At 42.1% G+C, this 26,953-nt stretch overlaps 1 protein-coding gene across 1 annotated transcript in view; it reads right to left on the reverse strand.

The window, feature by feature from the left end:
• LOC139378861 (Rho guanine nucleotide exchange factor (GEF) 40) overlaps positions 1 to 26,212 on the reverse strand; it is a 39,127-nt gene extending 12,915 nt beyond the window's left edge. Inside the window, exons 1-10 of the mRNA XM_071121419.1 lie at positions 25,975 to 26,212; positions 15,023 to 15,112; positions 14,739 to 14,846; positions 12,955 to 13,240; positions 11,417 to 12,716; positions 6,472 to 6,728; positions 6,172 to 6,369; positions 5,852 to 5,966; positions 5,404 to 5,497; positions 5,166 to 5,255 (exon numbers count right to left, since the gene is read on the reverse strand). Of these exons, the coding sequence (XP_070977520.1) occupies positions 5,166 to 5,255; positions 5,404 to 5,497; positions 5,852 to 5,966; positions 6,172 to 6,369; positions 6,472 to 6,728; positions 11,417 to 12,716; positions 12,955 to 13,240; positions 14,739 to 14,846; positions 15,023 to 15,112; positions 25,975 to 25,977 (2,541 nt within the window). The 5' untranslated portion in view covers positions 25,978 to 26,212. The remainder of the gene's footprint in view (positions 1 to 5,165; positions 5,256 to 5,403; positions 5,498 to 5,851; positions 5,967 to 6,171; positions 6,370 to 6,471; positions 6,729 to 11,416; positions 12,717 to 12,954; positions 13,241 to 14,738; positions 14,847 to 15,022; positions 15,113 to 25,974) is intronic.
• Between the last annotated feature and the right edge of the window lie 741 nt (positions 26,213 to 26,953).

Raw genomic sequence — 26,953 nt, forward strand, 5'->3', positions numbered from 1 at the left:
CTTGAATGATGTCTTTGAGTATAACAGAACTCCTATGGCAGGCGAGGTTTGTAGTTTTTAAACTCTTTGCCATTCCAATATACAGTGTAAATGTTTGAGGCTTCTACTGTGAAGTGGGGGCGATTGAGAGGGGATTGAGCCAGGTGTCTGACAGAGTTAGCTCTCGTTTCATTGCTTTTCTACAGACATAGGAATTCTCCGGTTGGAACATTATTGAAGATTTATGTTAAAAACATCCTAAAGATTGACTCTATACTTAGTTTGACAAGTTTCTACGGGCTGTAACGGAACTTTTCGTCCGACGTTCGGCTGGACCTGAACGCGGGTTTGGATTTGTTTACCATTTGTTTACCATAAAAAAAGAAGCCATTTGGACATAAATTATGAACTTTATCGAACAAATCAAACATTTATTGTGGAACTGCGATTCCTGGGAGTGCATTCTGATGAAGATCATCAAAGGTAAGTGAATATTTATAATGCTATTTCTGACTAATGTTGACTACACAATATGGTGGATATCTTTTTGGCTGCTTTGTTGCCTGAACGCTGTACTCAGATTATTGCATGGTTTGCTTTTTCCGTAAAGTAAAAAAAAAAATCTGACACAGCAGTTGCATTAAGGAGAAGTATATCGCTAATTCCATGTATAACACTTGTATTTTCATCAACATTTATGATGAGTATTTCTGTAAATTGATGTGGCTCTCTGCACTTTCACCAGATGTTTTAGAACTACTGAACGTAACGCGCCAATGCAAAATGAGATGTTTTGATATAAATATGCACTTTATCAAACAAAACATACATGTATTGTGTAACATGAAGTCCTATGAGTGCCATCTGATGAAGATCATCAAAGGTTAGTGATTAATTTGATCTCTATTTGTGCTTTTTGTGACTCCTCTCTTTGGCTGGAAAAATGGCTGTGTTTTTCTGTGAGTTGATGGTGAACTAACATAATCGGTTGTGGTGCTTTCGCTGTAAAGCCTTTTTGGAATCAGACACTGTGGCTGGATTAATGAGAATTTTATATTTTAGAATACTTGTATGCTTGAGGAATTGTAGTTATGAGATTTTTGTTGTTTTGAATTTGGCGCCCCGCACTTTCACTGGCTGTTGGCGAGGTGGGACGCTACCGTCCCACATATCCCATAAATCCCATAAACTCCGCTTTGGTCCAGATGTACCAATTTGGGTATGTACGTTTAAAGACGGGACAACATAATTCTCTAAAACAGTTTAATATCTGTGTTTATCAAAGATGGAGGGTGGTAGTGAGAGCACTGGGTCACTTCCTTACCTTTTTTTAGAAAAGCAAAATTAGTGCCATATTTACAAATGAATCTTTGTGAACAACTTTGTTAATCATTTCAAGTAACAGTGGATCTAATTGGTTACAAAAATTGTAATGGATCTCGGGAGTTATATCTTAAAAAAAGGACTCAAACTGGCTTGTGTGGGTCCATTACTATGGGTCGATTACCATGGGTCGATTACCATGGGTCGATTACCATGGAAGTAATGGTTGAGTCTAACTCCATGGATGGCAAACTCTCCTCTCTGTCTTATCAATATATTTAGCTACATTTTAACTTGAAAGAGAGTAGTCGCTACCCTATTCTGAAAAAAGTGTTTGTTGAGCACGCTCTAACGTCGATAACAGCTTTTCCAATTCTAATATATTCTTTAATTGGGATTTATTCTGCCCAGATGCAAATACATTTTAATAAAACCTTTAATGGCATCACATAGAATCTGAGGATCATCGACCGCATTTTTGTTAATCATTATAAATTAATTCAATTCAATTTCAAATTGTTCACAGAATGTAGGATTTTGTAGTAAGCAAACATTAAAGCGCCATATTGTGTCTCTTTTAGGAGATTCTGAAATGTGTATCTGGCAGTAATAAGCATGATGATCAGGCTCATATGTCGTATTTCTATTTTCTTGATTAAAACCTCTACGGGATTGGTGTCCTTCCATCGGGACGGTTGCGCTAACATGTGCTAATGTGATTAGAAACAAGAAAGTTTCCCAGGACATAGACATGTCTTACATGGGCAGAAAGCTTAAATTCTTGTTAATCTAACTGCACTGTCCAATTTACAGTAGCTATTACACTGAAAAAAGACCATGCTATTGTTTGAGGAGAGTCCACAACAACAAAACACTTTTATTACGGCAAATGGTTTGATACATTCACCGCTGAAGGTAAATATTGTTAGCTAATTTTCCATCATGTATGACCTTCCTGGGAGTGTGTAAATATACATTTTGTATTACCATATAATTTTCCCTATAGTTATGTACATGAAAATGTATCAATTGACCAATTCGGCACATTTGGGCAGACTTGATACAAAATTTCGGATGTATTGCAACGCTTCACTGGATCAGTCTGAAACTTTGCACATACACTGCTGCCATTTAGTGGCCAAAACCTAAATTGCTCCTAAACTGCAATATTATATTATGGCCTTTCTCTTGCATTTCAAAGATGATGGAAAAAAGAAAATAACGTTTTTTTTGTTTGTATTATCTTTTACCAGATCTGATGTGTTATATTCGCCTACATTAATTTCACATTTCCACAAACTTCACCGAGATAATAGTACAAAATCGATTTGGAAGAATGTTTTGTGCCTGTTTGAATAGAAAGTGTACTCTTTTGCTTTAGGGTTTAGAGCTCGCCAGGCATCAATGAGGTTGTAATCAGAGTATACTGAATGTTGTATGGCCTGTGGATTGTAGTTGGTCTTATTAGATGTATCCCGCATGTCCAGAATGACATTCATGTCTGTCCCAATAACAAGTTGGAATTCAGTTCATTCGATCAATATGCTGTTCAGAGAATCAAAAAACGTAGGATCATATGATTCTGGAGCATACAGATTAATAAAGGCAATTTTCTTTCCACTATGGATACAGTTAAGGAAAGTGATTCTGTCTTCTTGGTCTTTGCCTTTACTAAGGATGATGATTTCGAGTTTGTTATGTATCATTATGATTACACCCTTAGTTTTTTGGGGGCTGACAAAATAGCTTCCAGTTTGTACAAATGTGACTCATTTCAGGAAACTAGACATATGTCACATACCACTACTTCACAGGAGAGGCATTTGAACATAAACATATTTTTCTATCAAAATGTTTTTTTTTTGTTGCAGAATTCTTTTCAGGAATATGTATACTTTCATGTGCCTTAATATTGAACTTGTATTCCATCCATAAATACGAATAAAATTGTTAAATTACGAGCCTAGTTTTTTTGTTATTGGCCTGAATTTAGCAGGCGCCATCGACAGATGAGTTGGAAAAAGTGATGGGCTACTTTCTGCACATTCCACGGTCAGTGTGACCCGGAGTGACTTGACACAACGCTTGCCAAACAAGATGTAGCTACAAACAAAACAGAGTTAAATGGTTCCAGTCTGCTGTGAAGTGTTCATCCATGTATATGGGTAAGAGTTTAGCTACATTTTCAGATAAGTTTCTAATTTTGTCAAAAATGTGTTTTTCTTGCAAGTTAATGTGTGAAATATATTTCTAAAAAATATTTTTGAATTTCCCGCGGCCTTTTCAGCAGAATGTTGGGGGTTTCCGTTAGCGGAACCAGGTTGGGGCGGCAGGGTAGCCTAGTGGTTAGAGCGTTGGACTAGTAACCGGAAGGTTGCAAGTTCAAATCCCTGAACTGACAATGGTGGGTGTGTAGACAAATTTGTCATTCTGCCCCTGAACAGGCAGTTAACCCACTGTTCCTAGGCCGTCATTGAAAATAAGAATTTGTTCTTGAATGACTTGCCTAGTTAAATAAAGGAAAATTAAAATAAATAAAAAGCGTACTGTTAATTAGCTTGCTGGCTCGCTAGCTAACGTTACGTGTATGATCTGTGTAGTAATATTATTTGAATCAGAAACCCATTTGCATTGCTAGTTATAGCCTAATGTTAGCAAGCTACTGTAACATTGAACCTAGTTTGTAAGCTTTAGCTACCTGCAGATTCATACTACAGCTATGACAATGTTTGTATTGGTAAAAGTATGAGTTGGGATTATACCAGTTCATTGTTTAGCTAGCTAGCTACCTAGCTAGCTACATGTCTAAACAAAAAGACTCCACTTCGGCCGGATTATTACATGACCCATCACATTAGCCAGGTGTGTCTGGGGGTGATTACGGCCATCTACTGTATTTCATGAACATGTGTACATGTCTAGACAATAGTTTCCCATCCACTCAGCTAGATGTGGCTGGGGGGTGGTTATAGCATTTCCTTCACATGACCCATCAATTTAGACAAGTGTGTCGGATAAGCGTCATCTAATAGTTATAAAATATTTTTACCTGGACACTTTCTGTTTTTGAAAAAACTACTATGCAAGTAACCAATTCAGTGTACCGTTTACACCTTCTGTATCCTGTGCATGTGTCAAATAAACTTAGCCCCACCCATCTCTTTAATGATTACGGCTTAAGATGGTGTGAACGATGCTGAATGGGTGTGTAGACAAAGACAAGCTCTCCAGTAGGTGTACCAAAACATTCAAGGGCCCTTTTCTCAGAAGTGGGGATACAATTTGATTAACTTTCAAAGCAGAATTTCTTTCCAATTGTTCCTCAACTGCAGTCTCTACTTTTATCCAATGCAAAAAACAATTTCAAATGTTGCTACATAAGACCGAGGCGGTCCATCACAAAGGTTCCCTATTCCATGTGTGTACTTTTGGTGCAGGTGTGTTTCTTGGAGCATTGCTACTGTATGTCAATATGGTTTCTAGCTAGAATATCAAGACGGCTGAAACACTTGATAGACATATTAAGGCCTTTCAAATTCCACGAGAGGATAGCTAGTGTTGCCATAGTTTTTCTAAAATGTAATTGTTATCTTTAGTGTTGATAAGCCCGTGGATGTAAAATAGTTTCATAGCCCACAGCAACAATTGCCACTGAAGGGACGAGTAGGGAGGATGAAGGATAGTCCATTTTATAAAAACATATGACATCATTTTCTATTAAAGTGACACGGGTCAAATGGAGTGATAATCAAATCAAATCAAATTGGATTGGTCACTCAAACTTATTTAGCCAGTGTTATTGTGGGTGTAGCGAATTGCTTGTGTTGATGAGACACGAGAGAAGTGTGTGTGTGTGTAGTCACCTCTACTCCTTCTAGACTGTGTGTAGATGACTCCTGCTGCTGCTCCTCCACCAGAATGAGGACAGAGCCAAGACCTCCCGGGACCACAGCCTGGAACGCGCGCACGCACACACACGCACACACAGACGTACAAACACACATTAGAGACGCCCTCTCAACATAAACACATGTCTACATATAAACACATACAGTACATGTATAAACACTCTTAGCACTTCAACATTTAACTCTTTCTCACCTGTAATTGTTTCAGTGCAGCGAGGCAGAGAGCGGAGGGAGGAGATTGTCTACTGTCTACTATTACTGTTAGGCCTCGCTCTTTAGCAGAAGAGCTGATTGAGGGAGAAAGAGATAGGGGGAGAGGTGAAGGCGGAATAAAATGAAACACCTAACTTCGAGTTTCAGTTTCTGTCAAAAACAACTATAAAAACCACTATATAAAGCTAGCTCAAATCAAAATCAGGTGAAATAAAATGTTATTTGTCACATGCTTTGTAAACCACAATTGTTGACCAAAAGTGAAATGCTTGCTTATGTGCCCTTCCCAATAATGCATACAAAAATGTTTAATTAGAATAAATACACTATATAGAGAAGCTGCCAGTAGTGCTATGAGTGTTACGCTATAAAGGGTCCCCCAGACGAGACTGTGATATGGACAGTTTGCCATAGTGACAGAATATTACCGGGTGATCCTGTGATAACAGGCCAAGACACGGCCCATCTCGTCCGCACGGCAACCGTCCTCTGGGAGGTGCGTTTCAGTGACAACCACAGCCCGTCCCAGCCTGTCCACCGTACCTACAGACAGAGAGAGGGTGGGAGGAGGAGGGGGTAGAGAGAGAGAGAATAAGAGAAAGAGAGACAGAGAGAGAGAGAGAGAGAGAGAGAGGATGAAAGTGGATCATTGCAAGAGTGTTGAAGGGTGGATAAGTATGAATAAAAGGAAAGTAAGGGTAAAGGGATGGAAGGATAGTAAATGAGATGGATATAAAAGATGACCCACCTGTCAACATCAGCTTTCCTGATTGGAGGAGTTCTGTGTCCAATTCCCTTAGGAGAGGAGGGGCTTTAGGTGATAAGCCATTTGATAGGTCAGGAGATGTCTCTGCCCCTAACTCCTCTGTAGAGTGGTTAGATAAGGATGTGCCTGATTGGCTAGTAGTTGTGTCAGGTGAGACTTCTGATTGGACCACCTGGCTTTCTGTTGGTAAAAGCAAGAATAGGCATGAGAATAATGTATTCTAGCCATATACTTTTTATCCAATTGACATAAAAACTTCTCAAAAAGAAGCTAAAATCGAACCTGTATTACTTTCCCCAATCTCAGCTTTTTCTTGTCCTTCATTGACTGGTGTGAACTCTTTATCCGCCCCCTCAGGCTGCTGTGTTGCCTCTGATAGGTTGGTTGTAGTGATTGGCAGGTTGGTTGTCGGGGAGATGGCGGGACCACGCTGAGGTGTTTTACTTGGTGGTTTGGAACCGGCCTGGTCTCGAGTCTTCTGGTTGCCACGACCACCACTTTTAGCCTTCCCCTTTCCCCCTCTCCCTTTCCTCTTCCTCCTGAGAGAGAAGATACAGTGATGTCATACAGGGATGTAATACTGAGTGTGCGGTTAATAGTTATGGTTGATTCCTACAGATGTAGGATCTTAATTTGATCACCCTGTTGCTGGAGAACTTTCCTGCAATGTAAAACTAGTAGTGTAATTGAGGTTCTAAAAGAATATAATCCTATTAATTACAATCCACATAATAATTCACATTAATTTAGTAGTGTACAAATGATGTACAATGATATTATAATTATAAATAATTTGTACACTACTAAATGACAGCAAGAAGCCCAAAACGATATAGTATTTGATAAAAACATCAACATTTTAAACCTTGATTATATTGGGATACGATCACATACGTTTCTCTATTTATGTTTGGGAATACATGAGAACATATTTCCTAAATTAAAATCACTTGGAGCTGATTTCCTGGTGATTTTACAGTATTTTATGTCCAACAACGAAAATCATCTGTATTAGACCGTAAGTGTACTATATCCGTATGTGAAGGAATTGTACCTGCACACAAAACGGTATTACATTCAGTGCTTAATTTGAGCCAGATCCTGCTGGAAGAGGAACTGGGGTCTCTCAATTTTTCACTGTTTCATTCCGGAACCCACTGGCCAGGATGCGGTACCTCTCGTGGCATGAAAAATGATTTTCTCTGTTTGAAATGTAAAAATTCTAATAAAATAAATCAGAGTTAATTCAAGTTGCCTTCTCTGTAATTCTCCTGCTTACTAAAAACATGTATTTGCTTACAGAATCATAGCAGCAGGAAAGATGTTGGAGGTTTTGCAGCACCCCTGATAAATTGAAATAAATCAAATAATACACCAGGAGTAGGCCTATAATTTAGCCACAGAGGATCAATAGCATATTTTTTTTATGGCCTAGCTGTGGATTGTGTGTAGCCCAATCAAAGGCCTACAGCCAGGAACACGTGGCAAATCTGTCAGTGAACGGCATGCAGCCAAATCAACATTTCAAATACAATCACGGGAAACCCAGGTTGGAAAGCAAATGGATTCTGCTGAAAAGAGAAGACTAATCTGTCTGTTGCAGTGAAGGCTCCTCAGAGGACAAAGGGAAGGACCATCCTCCTCAGTGAATTTAAGATAAATAAAAAAAAATAAACATTTAAAAAATTATAATTTTTTAGATAAAACTATGCTAAATATATTCACATCACCAAATAATTTATTAAAACACATTGTTTTGCAATGAAGGTCTACAGTAGCCTCAACAGCACTCTCTGGGGTAGCACCATGGTGTAGCCAGAGGACAGCTAGTTTCCGTCCTCCTCTGGGTACATTGACTTCAATACAAAACCTACGAGGCTCAATATTCTCGTCCCCTTACATAGAATTACACAGTAATTATGAGGATGTTCTCAAACCTATCAGAGCTCTTGCAGCATTAACTGACATGATGTCCACCCAAACTAAGGATAAAATAATAAATCTAGTACTGAAAGCATTAGCTACAACTAGATAGCACTGCATCGGATAACAAGTGGTGAGTAGTTGACTTAAATAGAGAGAAAGACAAAAGTTGAACAGTTTTGAACAAATTAATTTCTTCAAAAATGAAGGAGAAGCAAGAGAGAGAGAGAGAATGCAGCTAGCTAGTTTAGCCTACTCAAACAGAGAGTGATGCTATGTTAGCTAGCTGGCTATGACTATCCAACATTGGAACTCTTCCAAGTCAAGGTAAGCTTTGGTTTTATACATTTTTGCCACCGGGGCTTGCCGGTGTTACTGCTTGCTGTGCACTGTATTGCATGATTTTAGTGGGGACTAACGCGTTAGCTCTAGGAGCTATGTCGACTATGACGTTAGATAATATGGTGACAACGATGTACAGTTGAAGTCGGAAGTTAATATATACTTAGGTTGGAGTCATTAAAACTCGTTTTTCAAGCACTCCACAAATGTATTGTTAACCAACTATAGTTTTGGCAAGTCGGTTAGGACATCTAATTTGTGCATGACACAAGTCATTTTTCCAACAATTGTTTACAGACAGATTATTTCACTTATCATTCACTGTATCACAATTCCAGTGGGTCAGAAGTTTACATACACTAAGTTGACTGTGCCTTAAGCAACTTGGAAAATTCCAGAAAATTATTTAATGGCTTTAGAAGCTTCTGATAGGCTAATTGACATCATTTGAGTCAATTGGAGGTGTACTTGTGGATGTACTTCAAGGCCTACCTTCAAACTCAGTGCCTCTTCGCTTGACATCATGGGAAAATCAAAAGAAATCAGTCAAGACCTCAGAAAAAAAATTGTAGACCTCCACAAGTCTGGTTCACCCTTGGGAGCTATTTCCAAACGCCTGAAGGTAGCACGTTCATCTGTACAAACAATAGTACGCAAGTATAAACACCATGGGACCACACAGCCGTCATACCGCTCAGGAAGGAGACGCGTTCTGTCTCCTAGAGATGAAAGTACTTTGGTGCGAAAAGTGCATATCAATCCCAGAACAACAGCAAAGGACCTTCTGAAGATGCTGGAGGAAAAAGGTACAAAAGTATCTATATCCACAGCAAAACAAGTCCTATATCGACATAACCTGAAAGGCCGCTCAGCAAGGAAGAAGCCACTGCTCCTAAACCGCCATAAAAAAGCCAGACTACAGTTTGCAATTGCACATGAGGACAAAGATCATACTTTTTGGAGAAATGTCCTCTGGTCTGATGAAACAAAAATAGAACTGGCCAGAGTGACCATCGTTATGTTTGGTGGAAAAAGGGGGAGGCTTGCAAGCCGAAGAACACTATCCCAACCGTGAAGCATGGGGATGGCAGAATCATGTTGTGGGGGTGCTTTGCTGCAGGAGGGATTAGTGCACTTCACAAAATAGATGGCTTCATGAGGAACGAAAATTATGTGGATAAATTGAAGCAACATCTTAAGACATCAATCAGGAAGTTAAAGCTTGGTCGCAAATGGGTCTTCCAAATGGACATTGACCCCAAGCATACTTCCAAAATTGTGGCAAAATGGCTTAAGTACAACAAAGTCAAGGTATTGGAGTGGCCATCACAAAGCCCTGACCTCAATCCCATAAAATATTTGTGGGCAGAACTGAAAAAGCGTGTGGGAGCAAGGAGGCCTACAAACCTGACTCAGTTACACCAGCTCTGTCAGGAGGAATGGGCCAAAATTCCCCCAACTTATTGTGGGAAGCTTGTGGAAGGCTACCCGAAACGTTTGACCAAAGTTAAACAATTTAAAGGCAATGCTACCAAATACTAATTGATTGTATGTAAACTTCTGACCCACTGGGAATGTGATGAAAGAAATAAAAGCTGAAATAAATCATTGTCTCTGCTATTATTCTGACATTTCACATTCTTGAAATACAGTGGTGATCCTAACTGACATAAAACAGGGAATTTTTACAAGGATTAAATGTCAGGAATTGTGAAAAAACTGAGTTTAAATATACTTGGCTAAGGTGTATGTAAACTTCCGACTTCAACTGTAGGCTGTGTGTAGCGGATTGCGGTTATGATACGAAACTTGGAAAAGGTTTTCGCCTGATCATAGACAGCTGTTGTATTGTGCACTGAAGTCCACAAGTGAAGGGAAAAGGTGAGAGGAGGAGAGTGCGTAGATGCGGGAAGGAATTATACAACAAGCAAAGTGATCATGATGTTTGTATGTGGCTGCTATGAAAGGGAACTGTGTTTGTGTGTGATCAGAGGTGTATTCATTCCACCGATTCTGTTGAAAAATGTTTCTCAAATGGAAGCAAACTGAATGAAACGGGATAAACATACCTGAATTTGTCCAATAAAAACGTCTGCAACTGGACTAATGATTACGCCCTAGATCAGCTAGATGCAGGCAAGAGTGTGCAAGACAGTCTCTGTCACCTTGATTACTCACATTTTTCTTTCGAACTATGTTTTAAACTTTCATTCGTAAGCTAGGTTGTAGCAACATCATGATGGGTATAGGAAATGTAGTAGGCTAAACCTCTCGATGTTACATTGAACTGGGTGAATGGAATATGAATGACAGTTATCCAATATGCTGTAATAGAAATAAGGCCATGCAAATAAAATGAAACATATTAAATGGCACTGATGGCCACAGGTCTATAGGGTACAAAATGTGTTATTCATTTCCAAATAGACCTGTTGAGCGAACAGCATTGTTTTACAAAGTAAAACACGCAGGTGAGTGAGCTGCGTATCAGTGATTGAGTGAAACTGGATTTTTTTTTTAGGACTATCATTTCCTCCTCATATTGTACAATATGTTGATCCGCACACCTAGGCCTAGACTATTGATGGATTGAAGACAGGGTCGTTTTTAAATGATCTCAAAATTCTCAGTTTGTGAGTGTCAAAGTAGCCTGCCATTTTGATCGTTTGTGAGGTATTTAAAAAAAGATTCTGATAATGTCGCCAGTCATCTAAAATGGGCCACATTTTCCCACGTGTGCAACTTCTGCAAGCGCCTCTACTCTGCTGCTCTATGCCAGCACGCAAAAGCAACGATAACGCATGCCATGCTTTATTATTGCTTTAGTATAAAGGTGATCTTTTTTTTTTCAAGTGTTACGGTATCTCAGAGCACCCCAGGTCACCCCCCTCTCGGCTCACTTTTTGTTCCGACACCTCCCAAGTTACAAATTAAGCATCTTTATAAGAAGTTATGAAGTTACCTGGGTGCCCTGAATCCTCCCGTTTTTACTTCCTTTCCTCTAGGACACACTCCTATCTCCTCCGTCTTTCCTTCGGCCCTCTCTTCTGGAGTTGTTGCTCCCTTTGGGTCAGCGTCAGTACCGGGTCGAGAGAGAGAACGTTCCGTCCCTCTGTGTTCTGTCGAGTCTGCTGTTTTGTCTGGTACACAAGAGTCACTAGTGGAATGTCTTCCTTTCTGGGTTTCAGATCCATCTGCTAACGGGCTGTCCACATTCTCCCCATTTCCTGGAATATCAATCAATGGCCTCGCCGCATTCTCCCCACTTCCTCGTGTGTCTGTAGTGGGCATGGTGTCGCTGTCTCCACTCAGTGACTTATCAGCTTCCTCAAACACAGATTCAGAGCGAGAGCTTTGATCCGATTGGCTTTCTACAACGTGCACTGCTTTGGGATTTGTTGTCTTGCTCGCTACCAAACTGTTACTTCCATGGCTGTCCCTGCATGGTTGTGTAACGTTACACCCACTGCCCTCCCTCTCCCTGCCCACCCCGGGCCTCCTCTCCTTGGACGGACCATCAAAATACAGCCCCTGGCTTCCTAGGCCTTCTGGGTCGTTTCCGAGGGCCTGTTTCTCCCCTTCGTCAGAGTTCTGAAGCGAGGAGGGGTATGACTCAGACCGTCTCGCTCGGCCTACATCGATAACTCTAGGCAGGGGGCGGGGGGGTAACCAGTCCCCCCGGTGGGTCACAGAGTCCCTCTTACCCCCCAGGACGCCCCTACTGCCCCCGGCTGCGTCCAGTCGCCCGTACCCCCAGGCCTTCCCTCTGCGGAGCTTGATAGCCTTGCTCCTCCTACACAGCGGCAGGGTCTTGGTCTTACAGATCCCATGCATCTCCAGGTACCTCTGCCTGGGGTCTGCGCCGCCGTCCGGACCCCCCCTGGGCTCCAGGAGTTCCACGTAGTCCCCATCACCAGCCATTTGGTGATGCCTCGTTGTCCTCCCTAACCCGTCCTCGCTGCACTGTCGGCGGGGTAGAACGGCCTCTGCATCTACACTGTCTGGAGGTAGGTCATCGTCTTCTTCGTCCCAGGAACAGGAGTCTGGTTCTCCAGAGGAGGAGCCCCCCCAGCCACCCAGGCCGAGGCCCACCACCGGGGTGAGGTCGGTGGTGTGGTCGGAGACAGAGGTTGGGTGGTCAGCCATGGTAGTCAGGTCGTCCGATGGGTTATGGATGAACTTGGGGTAGACCACCTCCTCCCACGGTAGGCGGACCACCCCGTCACACGTACTGACCAGACACGTATCTAACCCTCCACCTCCTGAGAAAGAGAGAGAGGGAGGAATGAGAGGAAGGAAGGAGAAATAGGGGAAAGATAGGAGAAAGGAGTGAGAGAAAGGGAGCGCCGGAGAGAGGGAGGGTAAGAGAGGGGGAGAGGGAAGGATGGAGAGAGAGGAAAGGGACAGACAGAGAAATTCATACACTCTCTTACGTCAACTCCTTTCTCCTTTCCCACACTCCCTTGTTTCCTCACTCCCTTCCTTCCCTGCATCTCTCACCTTCTCTTTTGTAGCCCCTCTCCTTGTTGACACTGTGCAGCCACTCTGTAGTGAACACCAGGGGGTGCTGTGACTCGGGCACCAGGACTTCCTGGACGTTGCGGCCCCCGGGGGCCAAACACTTGAGGGCCAGGCGGGGGCAGCGTGTGGAGAAGGGAACCACCTGCAAGTAGAAGTCGGTACTGCGCAGCAGCCTCCAGTCCAGAGTAGAGAGCTGGACCACAACCTTCTCCCCGAGGCAGAGGGGCCAACCGGAGTGGAGGAACAGACAACCCAGATACTGAGACTGGAAGAGAGATAGGGAGAGAGAGAGAGAGAGAGAGAGAGAGAGAGAGAGAGAGAGAGGAGAGAGAGAGAGAGGGAGAGAGAGAGAGAGGGAGAGAGAGAGAGAGAGAGAGAGAGAGAGAGAGAGAGAGAGAGAGAGAGAGAGAGAGAGAGAGAGAGAGAGAGAGAATGAGTCAGTAACATATTGATGTATAGTCAGAATATCTGGCAGGAGAATTAAAACAGGGCGGACACTGACCAGCAACCAAGACCGAGACAGGAACAGAGCAAAACAGAGTCACAGTGAAACAGGCGTGAGAGAGTCAGAGACGAGTCACATCACAGAGATTCTGAGAGAGAGCCAAAGAACTACTATGAAATACCTAAAGAAACCAGCACTGCCTCCCACGAGAGTGTCAATACCCCATAAACTGCACCACAACAGATGTAAATCTATTCTGTACCTACCTACCTACCTTATTCTCTGCTCTTCCTTCCCTTCCTCTCTGTGTGTCATGCTGTGAGGACTAAACTCTGTTAGAATCCCTTGGCTGTTCTCATTCCCCAATTAGCCAATGACATGTGCCCTCTCCCTCCCCCCTCTGCTTCGATTCATCCAATGTTCCCCGACTCACGAGACCATTATCAAATTATATTCCTGGCCCTGCTGCCCCCTCTTTCTGCATCTCTCTCACTCTCTCTCTCTCTCTCACTCTATTTCTTACTCTCTCCCATTCTGTCCTATTCTGTTCATTGTCATTGGAAACTCTTATTCTCAACATCTCCCCAACCCCCACATATAACATAACTTCTGCATTCCTCTGTTTTGAGTATCAATCCCTCACTCATGTTTTTCTGTCTCTCTATCTACCCCCCATAACCCACACACACTCTCTCCTCCTCTTTCTCCTTCAATGTACCCCAGTGTTCTGCCCCACTCTCCTTCCCCCCCATTTCTCAATCAGTTCTCTCTAGTCGGCAACTCGCACACACACTTTCCCACAGTGAAATGACTGCCCCCCTGTCCATTCTCTCCCTCACTCCCCCACACCCTTAGGCCGGCTCCCAACCCCCATCTCTCTCTCTCTTTCTCCTCTTCCTCCCCCTCCCTCTTCTCCTCCCTCTCTCCCAGTGCACAGCAGTCACATATGGAAAGAATTATTACCATGACTCATGCTCCTACTCCCGTCCCAGGCTGCTTCACCGAGCGACAATGAAAACAGAGACCACTTTGAGTGCGTGTGTGAAAATCACAATGTGGGAGAATGTTCCCCAATGTGTGTGTGAAAGAAAAAATGTGTCCAGGTCTGTTTATTTGTGCATTTGTGAGAGAGGGAGTTACGGAGACTAAAGTGGGCGACAATGTGCAGGCGTGCATGTGTGTGTATGTTTACATGTTTACAAATACAGTAGATGTTGTTACGTTGTGGGGAGTGGCGCGTGAGCTTGCTTGCTTGTGTGTGTGTGTGTGTGTGTGTGTGTGTGTGTGTGTGTGTGTGTGTTTGTGTTTGTGTACTCACACAGGCATGCTGCTGTAATTTGTGAAGAAGGTGTTTTGCTGGGATGAAGTAATCCAGCAGGTACCTCAGACTGTCATGCTGATAAGTCGACTCTAACACAGAGAAAACCTGCACAGATAGGCAAACACACACACACACACACACACACACACACACACGTAAGCACACATGTATAAGCAAACATGTAAACATCTGTGTGTGTATGTGTGTGTGTGTGTGTGTGTGTGTGTGTGTGTGTGTGTGTGTGTGTGTGTGTGTGTGTGCGTGCGTGCGTGTGTGTTTACCTGAGAGAGGAGAGGTGGGGCTGTGCTCTCGAAGGGGGGGTAGAGGGACGAGAGAGCCCCCTGCACACAATCTTCCACTGCCTCTGAGCCCTGAGAGAGAGAGAGAGAGAGAGAGAGAGAGAGAGAGAGAGAGAGAGAGAGAGTTATTCCATAACCGGACATTGAAAGGCTGCTGCTATGTCTGTGTTTGTGTTAAACAGCTGGCTTGTCCCACTCACAAATGCGCACACACAAACACACGCACAAAAAACATACACACACACAACTTCCTGTTGCATGGTCTGGGGAGTGTCAAACAATTCCTGGAGTTCCAGCTAGAGCTGAGCCCCAAATGGCACCCTATTCCCTATATATTCCCTATAGTGTATTACAGTACCAGTCAAAAGTTTGGACACACCTACTCATTCCAGGGTATTTCTTTATTTTTACTATTTTCTACATTGAAGAATGATAGTGAAGACATCAAAACAATGAAATAACACACATGGAATCATGTAGTAACAAAAAAAAAGAGTTAAACAAATCAAAACATATTTTATATTTGAGATTCTTCAAAGTAGCCACCCTTTGCCTTGATGACAAGTTTGCACACTCGTGGCATTCTCTTAACCAGCTTCATGAGGTAGTCACCTGGAATGCGTTTCAATTAACAGGTGTGCCTTGTTAAAAGTTCATATCATAGCAAGAGCAGCTAAAATAAGCAAAGAGAAACGACAGTCCATCATTACTTTAACCTCTCTGGGATATGTGGGACGCTAGTGTCCCACCTCGACAACAGTCAGTGAAATTGCAGGGCGCCAAATTCAAACAACAGAAATCTCATAATTAAAATTCCTCAAACATACAAGTATTAAACACCATTTTAAAGATAAACTTCTTGTTAATCCAACCACAGTGTACGATTTCAAAAAGGCTTTACGGCGAAAGCATACATTGCGATTATCTGAGGACAGCGTCTAGTCACAAAAAATATACAGCCATTTTCCAGCCAAAGAGAGGAGTCACAAAAATCAGAAATAGAGATATAATTAATCACTAACCTTTGATGATCTTCATCAGGTGGCACTCATAGGACTTCCAGTTACACAATACATGTATGTTTTGTTCGATAAAGTTCATATTTATATCCAAAAATCTCAGTTTACATTGGCGTGTTATGTTCAGTATTGTTTTGCCTCAAAAACATCTGGCGAATTTGCAGAGAGCCACATCAATTTACAGAAATACTCATCATAAACTTTGATGAAAAATACAAGTGTTACATATAGAATTAAAGATAAACTTCTCCTTAATGCAACTGCTGTGTCAGATTTCAAAAAAGCTTTACAGCGAAAGCATACCATGTAATAATCTGAGTACAGCGCTCAGCCACCAAAAAAAGCCATACAGATACCCGCCGTGTTACGGAGTCAGTAAAAGTAAGGAATAGCGTTATAAATATTCACTTACCTTTGATGATCTTCATCTTGTTCTGCCGATCTACCATTCCAGTGTTTAATTGCTATATTGTAATTACTTTGCCATCATGGCCTATTTATTTCCTTAACTTACCTCATTTGCACTCATTGTATATAGACTTTTTGTTTTCTTTTGTTCTACTGTATTATTGACTGTATGTTTTGTTTATTCCATGTGTAACTCTGTGTCGTTGTATGTGTCGAATTGCTACGCTTTATCTTGGCCAGGTCGCAATTGCAAATGAGAACTTGTTCTCAACTAGCCTACCTGGTTAAATAAAGGTGAAATAAATAAAAATACAAATCGGAATGCACTCCCAGGAATCCCAGTTCCACAATAAATGTTTGATTTGTTTGATAAAGTTCATCTTTATGTCCAAATACCTCCTTTTTGTTCGCGCGCTAGGTTCACCAATCGTGGGCACTAAGTTCAGACGAAAAGTAAAAAAAGTTCCTTTACAGTTCGTAGAAACATGTCAAACGATGTATATAATCAATCTTTAGGATGTTTTTATCATAAATCTCTAATAATATTCCAACCGGACAATTCACGGCTTTCTGCCAGACCCCTGGTTCAAACAGCTCTTATTCGCTTTACTTTCACAATAGAAGCCTGAAACAACGTTCTAAAGACTGTTGACATCTAGTGGAAGCCTTAGGAAGTGCAATATGACCCAATTTACACTGTATATTGGATAGGCAATCACTTGAAAAACTACAAACTTCATATTTCCCACTTCCTGGTTGGATTTTTCTCAGGTTTTCGCCTGCCATATGAGTTCTGTTATACTCACAGACATCATTCAAACAGTTTTAGAAACTTCAGAGTATTTTCTATCCAAATCTACTAACATATCCTACCTTCTGGGCCTGAGTAGCAGGCAGTTTACTCTGGGCAGGCTTTTCATCCGGACGTGATAAATACTGCCCCGTGTCCCAAAGCAGTTTTAAGACATGAAGGTCAGTCAATCAGGAACATTTCAAGAACTTTGAAAGTATCTTCAAGTGCAGTCGCAAAAAACATCAAGCGCTGTGATGAATCTGGCTCTCATGATGACCGCCACAGGAAAGGAAGACCCAGAGTTACCGTTGCTGCAGAGGAGAAGTTCATTAGAGTTACCAGACTCATTGCAGTCAAATAAATGCTTCAAAAGAGTTCATGTAACAGACACATCTCAACATCAACTGTTCAGAGGAGACTGCGTGAATCAGGCCTTCATGGTCGAATTTCTGCAAAGAAACCACTACTAAAGGACACCAATAATAAGAAGAGACTTGCTTGGGCCAAGAAACACGAGCAATGGACATTAGACCGGTGGAAATCTGTCCTTTGGTCTGATGAGTCCAAATTTGAGAATTTTAGTACCAACCGCCGTGTCTTTGTGAGACGCAGAGTAGGTGAACGGATGATCTCTGCATGTGTGGTTACCACCGTGAAGCATGGAGGAGGAGGTGTGATGGTGTGGGTGTGCTTTTCCTGTGACACTGTCAGTGATTTATTTAGAATTCAAGGCACACTTAACCAGCATGGCTACCACAGCATTTTGCAGTGACACTCCATCCCATCTGGTTTGCGCTTAGTGGGACCATCATTTGTTTTTCAACAAGACAATGACCCAACACACCTCCAGGCTGTGTAAGGGCTATTTGACCAAGAAGGAGAGTGATGGAGTGCTGCATCAGATGACCTGGCGTCCACAATCACCCGACCTCAACCCAATTGAGATGGGTTGGGATGGGTCGGACGGCAGAGTGAAAGAAAAGCAGTCAACAAGTGCTCAGCATATGTGGGCACTCCTTCAAGACTGTTGGAAAAGCATTCCAGGTGAAACTGGTTGAGAGAATGCCAAGAGTGTGGGGTTGGCTACTTTGAAGAATCTAAAATATTCAATATATTTTGATTTGTTTAACATTTTTTTGGTAACTACATGATTCCATATGTGTTATTTAATAGTTTCGATGTCTTCACTATTATTTTACAATGTCGAAAATAGTACAAATAAAGAAAAACCCTTGAATGAGTAGGTGTGTCCAAACTTTTGACTAGTACTGTATATAGTGCACAGATTGGGCTCCCACTCCTATTCACTAACTCAGTCTTGCTCATTCTCTCTCTCTCACACACACACACACACGCACGCACACGCACGCACTCACACGGGCACATGCACACACACGCACTCGCACACTCATCCACGTATACACGCACATGCACACAGAGGCACATGCACACACACGATAGGTCTGCCAGAGAGGTGGAGGGTGACAGAGTAGAGAGCTAGCAGCACACTGTTTATTTTTATACAGGACTGTCGGCATGGCGACCCATAACCTTTTTTTCTCTCTTCCTACCTCCCTCCCTCCCTCTCTCCATGTTTCCTCTTCTACTGCTCTTCTTTCATCATTTTCCCTCCTTTCTCCATACTCTCCCAATTCCTCTCTCCTACTTTCTTTCTCCCGCTCTCATAATCTCTCAGTCATCTGACAATAATTATGGTGAGATCCCCCTCACAGAAAGCATATTGTGCCGAGCTTCTAGAAAATACTTATGTTGATGGGTAAAGAAAGACTGAGAAAGAAAGAGAGAAAGAGAGAAAGGAGGAATGGTAAAACAAGTGTGTGGAAAAAGAAAAGGACGGCTGGGGAGAAAGGGCCGGGAGGGGGTTTCTGGGAGAGAGAGGGGGGAAAGATTGGAAAAGGGGGGATGGAGGGAGGGAAAGAAAAACAAACTGTGAAAGAATGTGGCCAAAAGAATTGGAAGTGGACTAACAGTCAAATGAGAGGCAGAGAGAGAGAAAGAGAGAGGGAGAGAGAGAGAGAGAGAGGATACAGAGAGGAAGAGAGAGAGAGAGGATGAGAACCAGAATAAGAAAGAGAGCTATAGAGAGAGAACAGAGCTAGAGCACAGTACGAACTGTTTTACACAAAATAACTTTTTCTACACTTGAAATGAATCTAACTAAGAGGTCAGCAGATGTTGTTCGGGGTCAGTGGCATGAATGATTCTACTTAGCCCAGGTCAGGACTTAATAAGATAAACAGCCCTAATTAACTATTCAAGCTGCAGAGCCAAATTATTTACTGTAGGTGATTCCAACCATTGATTACTCTAACTAGAGTTCATGCATCATCTGTAATATGACCTTGGGGAGTCTATAGGAGTAATTGGTTGAAGATTGATTATATATCAACACTAGCCTGGTCCCAGATCTGTTTGAGCTGTTTTGCATGACATTTACCGTACTATTGTCTTGGCAAGATAGTACAAACAGGTCTGGGACCAGGTTAAATCAGTCACTAATCAGTTGCGCTCTAGGTAGAGATAAATGCTGTTAAAGGGTACAGAGTCTACGACCTCCTGCTGACTACTCCTGAGAAGTGCACTTCAAATAAGTGTAAGCTCCCAATTCAAATAATGCCAGTCCCAGTTTAGATACGGTACATTCTAGCTACATATTCCAAATATCTGCATACTTACTCCATGCTCTGCACAATCTGCATAATATCTACATACTTACTCCACACTCTGCATAATATCTGCATACTTACTCAACACTCTGCATAATATCTGCATACTTACTCCACGCTCTGCATAATCTGCATGATATCTGCATACTTACTCCACGCGCTGCATAATCTGCATACTTACTCCACACTCTGCATAATCTGCATAATATCGGCATACTCCACACTGTGAAGGTGGATCGCTGAATGAGCAGTAGTATCACACAGTAAGTATTCACCCCCTTGGACTTCTTCCCATTTTATTGTGTTAACAAAGTAGGATTAAAAGGGATTTACTTGTCATTTTCTATCAACAATCTACACAAAAATACTCTGGAAGAACAATTCTAACACTTTTTAAAGATGAATGGAAACACTAATATACCTCGACTGGATATGTATTTGCCCCCTGAGTCAGTGCATGTTAGAGACACCTTTGGCAGCGATTGCAGCTGTGAATCGTCTTAGGTAAGTCTCTAAAAGCTTTGCCCACCTGGATTGTGAAATATTAGCCCATTATTCTTTTAAAAATTCTTCAAGTTCTGTCAAAGTGTTGGGAAACATGGCTAGACATCTATTTTTACTTCTTGGCATCGATTTTCAAGAACATTTACGTCAAAACTGTAACTTGGCCACTCGGGAACATTCACTGTCTTCTCGGTAAGTGGCTCCCGCTTTGGCCTTGTGTTGTAGATTATTGTCCTGCTGAAAGGTGAATTCCTCTCCCAGTGTATGGTGTAAAGCAGACTGAAGCAGGTCTTCCTCTAGGACATAACCTGTGCTTAGCTCCATCCCGTTGAGTTTCATCCGGGGGAAAAAATCCCTCAGCATAATTCTCAACTTGACCATGCTTAAAGAGATATTCAATGTCTGATTCATTATCGTTACCCATCTATCACTTCCCTTCTTTATGAGGCTTTCAGGAAAAAAAGCTTCCTGGTCTTTGTAGTCGAATCTGTGCTTGAAATTCAATACTTGACTGAGGGACTTATATAGATGTTGTATGTACGGGGGACAGAGGAAACGGTAGTCATCAAACAAATCCTGTCAACTCCTATTATTTCACACAGAATGAGTCCATGTAACTTTATGTGCATTTTTTATTTCAAAGCCAAATCATCTTTCTTCACCAACTCCCTCTAGATGCAACACTGTCCTTCTGCATGGTACCGCTGCTCTAAGCCCTAGGCCTCGCCATATTTGTCTCACCGCAATGTTTTGAGCACTACTATGTATGAAAACAGCCTCATGAAGTTATTATTAACCCTAACCCTACCAATAACAGACGGATGTATTGCCTACTTGTGTTTCATGTACATCCAACATTCAATGTTTTGATCTACGATATATATTTCTAAAGAAAGAAATGGATCGTTATCAAGTTACAGTACAACAGATTGCAGAGTGCAGGCCTACTGTTTACTATGGTTTCCGAATGCTATGAATATCCATTCCACAGACTCAACAGCAAAACATGTATACTCTGTACAGTTTAATGTTAGTGCGTATATGTGTAACGTTTAATGCTATTGCCACGTCCTATTGAAACGTTTCTGACTACGCTAACCTATTCCGGGCCTAGATTTACCTTGGGAAATGTATTCTTTATCGCTATGTGACTTCCTGTAGTAAAATAAGGGGTAGACAAAGTACAGCTCTAATGCCCTCATTCCTCTGAAACAGAATCTCTGCTTGCATCCCAAATGGCAAACTATTATCCATAGAGTGCACTACTTTTGACCAGAACTCTATGGGTAAATGTAAAATGTAGAAGGAAATTAGTTCCCTCAGAGTGAGGCTTTCCATCTTAACTAAGTGGCTAAATGTGTTTTGTCCGGTCTATGCTTTGGTTCTCCAGGGCAGGTTAGCGCAACTTAGGTAGTACTGTACTGTGTGTGTGTGTGAGTACAAGGGTGTGAATGTGTGTGTGTGTGTCTGTATACATGCATATGTGTGTCCATGTGTGTGTTTGTATGTGTGTGTGACTGTGTGCATAATGTGCTGTGAAAAAAGTAATTCCCCCTTTCTGTTTTTGTCTATTTATGCATATCTTTTTACACTGAATGTTTGTATATCTTCACCCAAAACCTAATATTAGATAAAGGGAACCTGAGTGAATAAATAACTCAACGTTTTGATAATTATTTGTATTTTATTAACAAAGTTATGCAACACCCAATGCCCCTGTGTGAAAAAGTAATTGCCTCCTTATACTCAATAACTGGTTGTGCCTCTTTTAGCTGCAATGAACGCAACAAAACCCTTCCTGTAGTTGTTGATCATTCACTCACATCGCTGTGGAGAAATGCATGACTCAGGTGCGCTTCAGGTCACGGACGGAAGGCCCTGACATTCTCCTTCAGAACGAACTGATACCGAGCAGCATTCATGGTTCCCTCAATGACGTCAAGTCGTCCAGGTCGTGAGGCAGCAAACCATCACACTACCACCACCATGCTTGACCGTTGGTATGAGGCTCTTACTGTGGAATGCAGAGCCTCAGAACCTGGACGACTTGCCATCATTGAAGGAACCATGCATTCAGGCAACCCATTCGTGAGCAGAAGCTAAAGCACAGCTGGATCATGCAGCAAGACACTGATCCGAAACACACCAGGAAGTCAAAGCCCAGACCTATACCCGATTGAAATGTTGTGGCAGCACCTGAAATGATCAACAACAACAGGAAGTGTTTGGTCGCAGCCAGTGCAGCTAGAGATGCCACTCTAGCTATTGAGTGTAAGGGGGAAATTACTTTTTCACACAGGGGTATTGGGTGTTGCGTAACTTTGTTTATAACATAATTAAAATAATGATCCAAATGTTGTGTTATTTCTTCACTCAGGTTCCCTTTATCTAATATTAGGTTTTGGGTGAAGATATACAAACATTCAGTGTCCAAAATATGCAAAAATAAAGAAAAAAATACTTTTTCACAACACTGTGCATACGTGTGTCCATATGTGTGTGTGTGTGTGTGTGTGTACTCTGTAGTGATTATTCTGGAGGCCTCTGCATGGTCAGGGCACGGGTATGTCATTCTTCCGTCAGACTTCCTGCCTTTCTCTCCTGCATGCAGCACACAGCCCTGGAACGGAAGACAGGCTAGAGGAGCCCTCCAAACAGATGCTTGGCAGAGAAAGAGAAATGGGAGAGAGGGGGAGATAAAAGAGTGCAGAGGAAAAGTCAGAGGTGGAGAGACGAAGCAGGAGAGAGAGAGAGAGAGAGAGAGAGAGAGAGAGAGAGAGAGAGAGAGAGAGAGAGAGAGATGGGGGGCTAAGAGAGAGAGAAGGAGGAGGCTAAACTACTTGGAGAGATCGATGGGAAACAATAGTGATATGAACCAGATGTAGAGAGCGAGAGGGATGAAGCGAGGGAGATAGAAAAGGGAGGGAGGGAGTCTATAAAGATACTGATTTCCTCTCCCGAATCCCCCTAAATAACAAAAACCATGAGAGGGAAACCCACTGGGCACACCACGCCATTTCAACGTGGAAATCGGAGACATATTTGGTTGAGACATTGGCAAACGAGATTACAACCTTCATTCACCCACTCAAAAAGACAGCAAGACGTTTGCAGGATTCTCAGTGTTTCATCACTATCCTTTCAACCATTTGAAAGCACAGCCACATTCCAGTGAAAAAAAACTATGTCAGATATTTTGTTTTAACACAACAACTTAATGTGTTGTCACTGTGCTTCATCTAATGGCACAACCAAATGACCTGGATTGCAGTTGAGATGACATTAAAAGTACATCGTGCAAATGATCAATGCAGTTCGAGATTCTGCACAGATGATTATAGCAATTAGGAACATCTCCACAGACCTGCCTCATTTGCATGCTATCTTGAACAGGAACGCTTTCTATGATCACATAAGAAGACATTTATAGTTACAGTAGGCTAGTGTCAGAATGTGGCCATGGATGTGTTACTCATTTTAAGGTTGAATAAATACTGTTATGTAGTTTGTGAGATAGCCTTAACTTTAGGCTATTTACTTAAGGTATTACAAAAGTCATATTCAATATTGACATTTACAGGATATCTAAGGCTTGGGTGGTTTCATCTGAGCCACTGGCTTAATCCTATTCTTTACTTTTTATTTTGGGTTTAGTTGGAGATGTTAATCCTACATATCATTTGTTAATAGTTAATAGGCTATTTACTGCACTGCAAAAGTGCTATTGAATTGTGTTTGGTTGTCAATGTAACTAAATGTCAACATTTGAAGGAGATGTGTCTTTCGGGCCACGGACTTAGTCTGGCTTTCATTCCAGTTTGTCTACAAATGAATCATTGATATGTTGGATTTGCGTCTCCGTCTCAATAATCATTCTCATTCTGTCACCTCTCCTCCTCATCCCTGTCTTTGCCTCATCTCAGCCTTTCGCCACAGTTTGTCTTGTGATTATCCCCCTTGCCTTGATTGGTCAGCCTGGCATGTCCTCTAAGTGTTTCAAAATAACTAGAGACAAGGCAATGGAATGCCGTCTGGCACTGAGAATTACTCTCAGTGTGTGTGTGTTTGTGAGTGTGTATGTGAGTGTGTGTGTGTGTACGCTTGCATCAGTTGCATGTGTGTGTGTGTGTGTGTGTGTATTTGTATGCTTGCATCAGTGTCACGTTTGCAATATCACATGCGATTTTGCACGTGTGCATGTGTGTGAGAGAGAAAGACAGAAAGAGAAAGAAGAATGACAGAAAAAAGAGAGAAATAGATCAAGTTGAGGTTTAGTGGCGCAAGTGGTGTTTCCATCCCCCTCTCCATCTCTCCTCCACACTCTGCCTCTTCATAAACAGAGAAATAAAATCCCTCTACTCATGTTCTCACTCCCCTGCATTCCCTCCATCCCTTGTTCGTTCGTTCTTTCTCACTCCCTCTCTTTCTTTATTTCAGGTCCAATGTGGAAAATGCGTCATCACCCAAACCACTGTCGCTACTCTCCAAGTTCTCTTAAAAGTCCCCACCCCCTTCCCCTCTCTCTTTTTCCCTCTCTCTCTCGTTCTCTCCTCTCTCACTCACTCTTTCTGTCTGTCTCTGTCTCACAGTTGCCAGGCGGCTCCACCCAGTCCACAGCGGGAGAAACCGTAAAAGAGCTAATTCTGTCCATCTCTCTCTCTCTCTCTCTCCCTCTCTGTTTCTCTCTCTCTGTGAGCCTGTTTATCTCTCTCTATGTCTGTCTGTCTCCACCCCCCCCCCCCACCCCCCCAACCCTCTCTCTGTCTCGCCCTGTCTCTGTCAGTCTGTCAAAAATAGTGGTAACAATTGAAGTCTGGGTGTCAAAAGAAGAACAGTAGTGGTATTGTTATACAGAGAGGTCTCGGTGACTGTTCCATTGCTCACTCCTTCTCAATGATCCAGTCTGGAAATAGACATAATGATGAAAACATGGAGAAGACTTTTCTAGCATCACCATTTAGCCCTAATATGTAGCATGCAGCTTTAACGCCATGTCAATGCGTATGCAATAGCCTACACACTGAGATAAAAACCTACATTTAAATTCCTAAACCTAAATATTGTATCTATGCTGAACGTCGACAGGCTATTCAAAGAGGAGGACGCATTAAATTCAACGCGACAGGCTAGTTTGCTGTTAGGGAATTTCCATGTTTGTTTAAGGGGGAAACGAGCACATATCTGCAAAGAGAGGCGGCAAGTTAAAGTTAAACTCTTTATTGCAATGTCTAAACTACATAGTGGCCTATAAACTAGCCTGCAACGTTCCATTAACAAAGTCGTGATTATACTGATAGATAGGCTATGTCTAGGACAATAGCAAGAATAACCTATAGCCACTACTCTATGGTCTATAGGCCTATAACATCAAATAGTATATGATTTTACTTGCTTTATCATTTCGTTAAAACTGCATTATTTTCCATTATAGTTGTTTCGGGTATAAAAGCAGGCCAGGCAGGAAACTATGGCCGCCTGTTTCTACATACCTAGGCTACAGTCTGCAGAACAGAAGGGACTTACCATGATATGACTCCGGCTGGGCTGCCTACATTGTCGTCTGTGACTTTCCTGGACCCGCTTCCTCCAACCATCCACTGCTATAGAGACTATATTAATGTCTCCACGCAAGAATATTCCCCTATTCCAATGGCCCGTTAAATCCGTTGTAGTCCCGCAACGTGGTCGGGTAGTGTGTTGTCGGTTGTGACTGAGAACTTTTGTTTCACAGACAACATGCAAGAGAAAACAGTATGATTGGCGTCACACGGTCTTCCCCGTCAATCTCCGCCTCTGCCGTTATTTCCGATTCTGCAAGGCAAGCGTGTACAATTTTTTTCCCTCCCTGTCTCCTAATGTTGGTCCCACACCCCTCCCTCCCCTCCCTCTCTCCGTGCGCCTCACACAGTTAACAAGAGAGCTACAGTCTGACTTTCAACCGCCGGGGCTCCACTCAAACTTTCCATTTTTTCCTCCAGCGTTAAAGAAATGAATAAACAATCAAACGTTGTCACTCCACCCACATGTAATTACATTATGTTTATTGATGCTAATTTTATACCATGATTAGCGCATTTGATATTTGCTCGTTAAATTAACCTACAATTTCTTGGTTTATAGGCGTAGGAATTACACGCACACTTTGAAACGTTATCATAAAACATGCATTCAAAGTTCTCGTAGATGATAAATGTTCCAAACTTTAAGACCACGCAGGTAGGATGTTTTGTATTTATTTCACAGAGAATCGTGTTGTCCTTACATACAGGGATTGTACCTCTTATTCCTTATACACAATTATGTTTAATATCTAGAATAGATTATATACTTACACTGTAGACCTAGTGTAAAGCGAACCCATATTGGCCAGGTAATGACCGATTACGCGAGATTTTAGTTAACCGAGTTTAATTGCCAAGCAGCTAAAAATGTATTCTAGTGCTGAATGGGTTATTAATCGCTGTCAAAGGTGCTTTAACAAAGTACTGAGTAAAGGGTCTGA

This window comes from Oncorhynchus clarkii, chromosome 21 (assembly GCF_045791955.1).
Source record: "Oncorhynchus clarkii lewisi isolate Uvic-CL-2024 chromosome 21, UVic_Ocla_1.0, whole genome shotgun sequence".
In the NCBI taxonomy this organism is placed as follows: domain Eukaryota; kingdom Metazoa; phylum Chordata; class Actinopteri; order Salmoniformes; family Salmonidae; genus Oncorhynchus; species Oncorhynchus clarkii.